Source organism: Malurus melanocephalus, unplaced genomic scaffold (genome assembly GCF_030028575.1).
Source record: "Malurus melanocephalus ecotype Western Australia unplaced genomic scaffold, MMel_1.1 scaffold_149, whole genome shotgun sequence".
NCBI classification, from domain to species: Eukaryota; Metazoa; Chordata; class Aves; order Passeriformes; family Maluridae; genus Malurus; species Malurus melanocephalus.
The window spans coordinates 478,958-486,537 of record NW_026623381.1 but is presented as its reverse complement, the minus strand read 5'-3'; the positions used below and the strand labels follow the sequence as shown (position 1 = coordinate 486,537).

At 52.8% G+C, this 7,580-nt stretch overlaps 1 protein-coding gene across 1 annotated transcript in view; it reads left to right on the top strand.

The window, feature by feature from the left end:
• The window catches only part of RXRA (retinoid X receptor alpha), a 96,184-nt gene that overhangs the window by 72,125 nt on the left and 16,479 nt on the right, over window positions 1-7,580 (top strand). Inside the window, exons 3-4 of the mRNA XM_057371532.1 lie at window positions 727-877; window positions 1,470-1,649. Of these exons, the coding sequence (XP_057227515.1) occupies window positions 727-877; window positions 1,470-1,649 (331 nt within the window). The remainder of the gene's footprint in view (window positions 1-726; window positions 878-1,469; window positions 1,650-7,580) is intronic.

The window sequence follows — 7,580 nt, the reverse complement described above, 5'->3', positions numbered from 1 at the left end:
CAGCCTGGCTCAGAGGCTCTGTGGCAATCCCTGACAGGCTGATCCCCCTGGGGACAGCCACAGTGATCCCTGCTGGCTCTGCATCCAGAGCTGACCAAGCCCAGGTCCCCCAGGCACCCCAGACCCACCTGGACAGRGTGAGMTGGATYGATCCTACAGCTCCGTGCCTCAGTTTCCCTTCATGCACAGGGGTGTGACAGCCAGGGCAGATCAGTGTGTGTCCCTGTGGGCTCTGGGCTGCTGCACCCAAATCCTCTTGGCTCAGCTCTGGGGTGGCTGTTTGGAGTGGTGCTGGTCCCCACTGGGAGCTTGTCCCCTGCTTGTCCCTCCTGTCCCTTGTCTGAGTGCAGGGCCACAACCCCATATCCCCCTGTCCCTGTGTCCCCATATCCCTGTGTCAGTGTCCCCATGTCCCATATCCCCATATCCCCATATCCCCATGTCCCTGTGTCCCCATGTCCCCATGTCGCCATGTCCCCATGTCGCCATGTCCCCATTCTCCATATCCTCCTGTCCCTATGTCCCATTTCCCCATGTCTCCATGTCCCCATGTGCCCATATCCCTGTGTCCCCATATTCCCATATCCCCCCGTCTCCCTGTCCCCATGTCCCCTCTGTCCCCGTATCCCCGTGTTCCCCTGTTCCCATATCCCCATGTTCCCATGTCCCTGTCCCCCCGTCCCCATATCCCCATGTCCCCTGATCCCTGTTCTTGTCCCTCCACAGCTCAACTCTCCCATGAACTCCGTCACCAGCACAGAAGACATCAAGCCACCCCTGGGGCTCAACGGAGTCCTCAAAGTGCCAGCACACCCCTCAGGAACGATGGCCTCCTTCACCAAGCACATATGTGCCATCTGCGGGGACAGATCTTCAGGTGACACCCGGGAGGGACTCGGGGCGGGGGGCTCGGGGTGTGGGTGCCCTGGTATTGATCTGTGGGGTCACACCCTCGCCCTGTTGGCACATTGGGGCTCTCTCCGTGCTGGGACTGTCACACAGATGAAAAGATGCTCTTGGCACGCAGTGTCTCCACTGATGATAAAGCTGGGCTGATTCCTTTATTCCTGTGCTTTTCTGGAAGCTTCCTGCCCCAGTTTATGGGTCCTTTGGGGTCCCTCCTGTGCCTGCTGGGCTCCAGGCTGGAGGTGGAGGGTGGGGACAKGGGAGCAGGCTGGTCATGTGTCTGGTTTGGGGGTTCAGAGAGCTCACAGGGGTGCCGGGGGACCCCATTTCACTGCTGCACTGCCCCATCCATGCTGTAGGGCCAGAAAATGTCCTTTCCCTGGCTGTAGGGCAGGCTGGAAGCCATCCTGATCCTATAGACACCAAGCCACATTTCTCCAGCTCCATGAACCCTCTGCTCCCCCCAAACACATCCGAAAAACGCCCTGGGAACATCCGTCCGCAAAGAGAGGCTCTGAGGACACCGGGGCCACCTTCCAACGCGAATTTTATCCCCCAACCAGGTAAACATTACGGGGTTTACAGCTGCGAGGGCTGCAAGGGCTTCTTCAAGCGCACGGTGCGGAAGGACCTGACCTACACGTGCCGGGACAACAAGGACTGCCTGATCGACAAACGCCAGCGCAACCGCTGCCAGTACTGCCGCTACCAGAAATGYCTGGCCATGGGCATGAAGAGAGAGGGTAAGGGCAAGCTGAGCACCCACGGGTGCTGCAGGGATTGTTTTTCCTCAAAGAGGGAGCGTGGTGGGTGCTGGAGGTGGTGGCAGTGCTGTGATGGCACAAAAATGTCATGTTTTGCATCAAATCGGAGCGTCCTGTGGGCTCCGGAGGTTCTCGAGGGGTGTGGAGAAGTGCTGAGTTCTGGAGGGGTGCTCAGATGATGGATGGGCTGTGGGTAGGGGCATTTTCCACTCCAGCCTGGCTTTGGATGCTTCCAGGGATGAGGCATCCACAGCTTCTCTGGGMATCCTGTGCCRCTGCTTCAGCAYCTGATTAAATCCTGGATTCTTWTTTATGTTGGGGAAAAAGAAATTCCATCTCTTAAGATAGCTCTGCCCTTACTGGAATTTAAATTTAGGATCTAAATTTCYCCAGCAGTGCCTGTTTTAAATGACGTTTTTAGAGGCTGAGTGTGTCTGTTCTGTTCTCGTAGCAGCCATGGCGTGACAGTGACCCCGGCTGTGTGCTGCCATCCCCCCTCACATCTCCAGAGCCACACTCGCCTCCTGACAGGCTGATAAAGCCATCCCTGCCCCGGCCCTGGCCCTCAGCTGTAGTCTGGGACCCTTTGAAGAGCACTCAGGGCTGTCTGGGGTGGTGATTGAGGGGGGCAGTGGGCAAACCCCACCACGCTCCATTTACGGGGTTACCCCAGCACCCASGAGGTGCAAAGTCACCCAGTGTCACAGCTGTCTGTGCTGGAGGYGTGGGGGGATTGCCAGGGCATCCTTGGCCCTGCTTGGCTTAACCCTTCACTGCTCAAAATAAATCAGAGAGCTTTGGTGTTAAAGGGAGGGATTGAGGCATTCAGAAATTGCTTGTGAGGATGAGGGGGAAGTGCAGGAATGCAGAGCAGTGGGAAATAGTGGATGCCATGGGAAATGTGCAGCAGGATGAGGAAAATCTGATCCAAATCTGCTCCAAAATCTGAGCTTTGGTGTTAAAGGGAGGGACTGAGGAATTCAGAAATTGCTTGTGAGGATGAGGGGGAAGTGCAGGAATGCAGAGCAGTGGGAAATAGTGGATGCCATGGGAAATGTGCAGCAGGACGAGGAAAATCTGATCCAAATCTGATCCAGATCTGATCCAGATCTGCTCCAAAACCTGAGCCATGGTTGACCAAAAAGAAGCCAGGCAGTTTCCTGTGTGTTCAGCAGGGGAAATACAGAGCATCCCTTTCCCCTGGCAGCACATCCAGCTGGATTCCTCCCACCTCTCAGCCTCCCAGAATGAGTTCTGTGGGGCTGGGAAGAGCAGCAGGAATGCTGGAACTCCACCCTGCTGCCCCGTGAGCAGGTACCTGCTCYGTGCCTGCCGTCGGTGCTGATTGCGTGGGCAGCCCTGCTCAAATTACAGGTCCATTAATTAATTTCTAAACGGCGGCGGAGCTCCCCGGGGAGCGCGTACAGTGTGAGGACTCTATTAATTCATCTTGATTAACATTATCACAATGAATAGCAAATGAATTCATAACGATCAGACAATTATTTAAAAGTGTGACAGATGGGATCTTGGTAACTCCAGGAGCACGCTCAGGCAGTGCTGATGGGTCTGGTGAGGGCAGTGCTGGGGAAGGGCAGGAACTGATGATTTGACAGTCATTATTATATGATTTGGGAATAATTCCCATGCAGGGAAAGCTGGAATAACCTCTCTCTGATAGTAAAAATCAGTGTTTCACAGAGATGGCTGAGTGTTGTCCTGCAGCTCAAAGTCAGCAGTTGGATCTCTCTGAGCTCTGGTTTTGAGCAGCTCTTGAGATTCACGTGTGATATCCACCTGATTTTACAAAAAAAAAAAAGTTTCTGGTTCCCATTTTACCCATCCCAGCTCGCTGCTGCTGCTGCTGCCAGGAATTGTCCTTGCACCGCTCCTGCTCCCACCTCTGGTTTGGGGAASAGTTTTGGGCTAAATCCTGCCCTGCTAATTCTTTTTCCCTAAATACTCACAGCATAGCTGKCTTTTTATCCTCTAGCATAAACTGTGGTGTCTTTTAAGTAACAGAGCCAGGGTAACAGGCCTAATTTCCCAAAAAAATCTCTTGCTCTGGAGATCTTCAGAGCTTGGAGGGGGTAAAACCTGCAGGGGCAGAGGATTCTCCCTGTTGTGGGTGTCTCYCCCTGTCAAAAATACATCAGAGAGATCCCCATGCTCGTGGTTATGGAGCCTCATGCTCTCTGAGGTATTGCAGCTACAATAAATGAGCAACTGGGAACATTTTTCCCCTGTGAATTTCTGCCAGCTGCGTGAGGATTTGGGGTTTTGGGCTCTGYCTCCTGCTAAACACCGGATAGCCAACAAAATTCAGATTGCCATCAGGGATCTTGGCTAATGCAGGGATTGTTGTTGTGGGGGTGGCTGTTTACATCCAGGAGCAGAGCCCTCCCTGCTTGATCTGTTCCTCATTAGGGCCCAAGGAGGTGTCTGCATCAGCAGCTTTGGGTTTGAATGAGAAAAAKTGGGAATTGCCCTGGATTTAGGGAGGCAAAGGTGGGAGTGAACCCAGGGTTTGGGATGGAGGGATTTGTGTGCTGGAGGTGACAGCAGAGGTGACAAAACAGCCCTGGCTGTCCCCTATGCCGAGGTGCTGGCYCTGCAGTGCTGGCAGCACTCGGCATCGCCCCGGGAGCAGGAAATTCCAGCGAGGAGCCTTTCCCATGCTCCGCCGGCCGCCCTTGGCCGCATCTCAGGGAGCGGCGTTGGGAACCAGCCCCGCTGCCTTCCCCGGACAGGACGGGCTCCTGGGAGAGCCAGAAYGGCTCTGCAGCACCTGCTGGGCTACCCAGGCTGGGAGCAGGGCTACCACGGGCCGGGCTAAGGGCTGGCAAGCTGGCATTTGTGCCAGCGGGGTGAAATGGGTGTTGGGGCATCTCCAGCAGGGAGCTCGGAACAGCAGAGAGCTGTTTTCCTGCAGCACCTGCAGCTCAGGTGGAACAGCTGATTCCCAAATCGTTCCCAAATTGTTCCCAAATCATTCCCAAATCATTCCCAAATCGTTCCCAAGCCATTCCCAAATCCAGGTGCAGGTGCAGCGTGGCCCAGGTACAGCCTGTGATGAGAACCAGACCCAGGACATCTGTCCAGCTGCGTGCCTGCTCTCTAATTCCAGAGCTTCCTTAACTTCACAGCCTGGGTTCATCCTTCCTTTTCCCCTATTTTGGGTTGGTTTTCTCCCTCTTTTTGCACTGCCACCAGGCTGAGGGGTTTACCCTGGGATGGGTTGGAGTTGAGGCATCTCCACATCCCAAAGACCTCCCCGTGTCTCCAGGGAGCTGCTCAGGTCCATCCCATGGTCCAGAGGGACGGAAGATTATCATTTTCTAACCAGGAGTGACCTGTACCTGATCCCTGCCTTGGCTGTGCATCCCCCTGGAGCTGGAGCCATCCCTGCTCTTGGGCCATCCCTCAGGAGCGAGAGGATTTTGGGGATAAAGATCAGGATTTTGGGTTTCYAACCCACTGTCCAAGTGAATGTAAGAGCAAGTGGCCACAGCTTAGCGAAGGGGCAGAGTTCAAGAGCACAGTTATTTTTAGGAGTAATTTTGGAATGGAAAATGTCTTCCAGCTTAATGAGCTTGTTTCTTATATCCTTTTAAAGTGCTGCTCCTTAAACCAGCTGGTTAAATGATGCTGGGTTTGTTTTTTTGTTGTTTTTAAGGATGCTCTTAGGTTGAGAAAATGGGTTTGGCTTTGGTTTTTTCTCCGTTGGTTGCTGTTTGCTTATACTTCAGTGTCCAGAGAGYGAAGTGAGCTGGGGATTTTTGCTGTTGTTTTCCAGAGCCATGTGAACTGACTGCACTCTTTTTGACACACGAAAGTTTCAGTTTTTAATTACCACGTTGGTATTTTGTAGTCCTTAAAAAAAAATCAGAATTCAGTTGAATGTGTTGGAGAACAAAAAAAAAAAAAACCACGTTTATTTCATGTGTCACAGCTTTTGAGGTTGTTTACACTAGCAGAAAGCTGCACCTCTGAAAACACACACACAAAAAAAAAAGGTGACACACGAAAGCAAAGCAGAAGAAACACTGTCTGAATTCATTTCCTCAGCTGTCTTGGCATTTTGGATATAAACAGGTACCTGGGGCATAAACGCTTCAAGATGCTGCTGATCCACAGCAAAGACGTGGCTTCGTGAAAGGCAGCARAGCCCAGTAAATTTCTGAGAAACAGAAATCCCCAAAAATTCCTGCCCAGTGCCTTATAAATAACGAGCCACCCACCTATGGGAAGGGAGAAATCCCAGCGGGTTTGGGGCTCTCTGGGCTGAGCATTGGTGCCCAGGACTTTGGGGTTGACCCCCTGAAAAAAATCACATTTTTGGGAGAAATGAGTTCTCCTTTCCCCTCCTGCCCCACGAAAAGTAACAGACCCCATCACGGGGCGATGGATTTCCCATCCCAGAAAATTCTGTCTGTGCTGGCACTGGGTGAGTGTCACTGGAGATGCTGTGGCCTCCGCATCTCTCCCAGCAAATAAACAAAATTTTACCACTCCCTGTGGAAAATCCTTCTCTTTGGGCCTCTCTCCCCCTTCCCTGGCATTCCCTTGGCACAGAGGTGCAGTGCCCATGAGGTGGCCACCCCCAGGGCTTGGTTTGGGCACCTGAGCTGGGCTGCAATGGACTCAAACCTGCTTTTTTAGCCATCAGATGCTGCCCCACCAGCACAGACAAGGTGTCCAGAGCGATGTGGACASSGRCACAGGATGGATGTGGCATTTTGGGACATCAGCCCTCGYGTAGCTGAGGCTCATCTGCAACCCACAGGACGAGACATTTTGGATTTTAGAGCTGAGAGAGGTCACCACGGAGCGTTTTGGACACATGGGGCTCCATTTCTTGCTGCACCGTGGCCTGGGGAGGTGCAGATGGGCTGGAGAAGCTCAAGATGAGAAATGACAGCAGCTGGCCCGAGGCAAGCACAGACCAAATCAGGCAGAATAACAGGAGAGGCTCTTCATCAGGTGCCATGGAAAACACAGGCTTCTGTCCTTGGCTCGGCTCAGACATAGCTGGAGGAGGTGGGGCTGCCTCTCCGAGCTCTCTGACTGCATCTTTTTTTCTCCTCAAGTGGATTGCAAGGTTCAAATGCTTCCCTTATGTTTAGAGRATCAGCCTGGAAAAGCTCTCAGCCATACGAGGCTCCTTGAAGGAAAATAAAAGCGTTGGYGCAGCCGGCAGCATAGAGGAGAGGAGAGGAGAGCTCTGGGATGACCACAGCCTGGGAGGGCTCTGCCTTGCAGGACAGGGTTTTTTGGGATGCAGATTTCCTGGCTCACCCCCTGCATTTGGAGGAGGATTGATCAAAATCTGTTCCACCCTCAGGAGCAGGAAAATAAGCGTCATTGGGAAGCTGAGAAGAGCAAGGTATCCCCATTTCGGTGTGGCCAGACAAGTGYTCAGCTTTGTGTTTCTCTTCTTAAATGAAAGCCAAACTCACGAAGAAAACACGTTTCCCACACCAGATCCATTTGGAAAATGTATTTTTGTCATCTCCACCATGGTTTATTTGATTGATCCCCGGTGGGAGTGGGGAGTGGACTCCATAGATGAGGTCCAAGCTCTGTGTGGTGAGGGATCTGCTCACTGCTGGAGATTTTCCCATATTTCATGGTTTAAAAAAAAAAATTCCTCTTTGCTCCCCTCTACCCCACGTGCTGTTTTCCCTACATCTCAAAGAACGCAGGCCCTGTTCTTTTCCTGAGATGATGATGTGTCCCTCAGGGGAGGGATGGACAGGTGATGTTCACAAACTTCTGGTGGGGTGAATGGAGCAAGAAGCAGCTGCAGGTGCAGTCCTTGGGGACAGTGTGGGCATGTGGCATCATCCCTTTGGGAAGGGAGGATAATGGGGATCTGAGCTGGGAAATGGGGAATGGGATGGATGGACA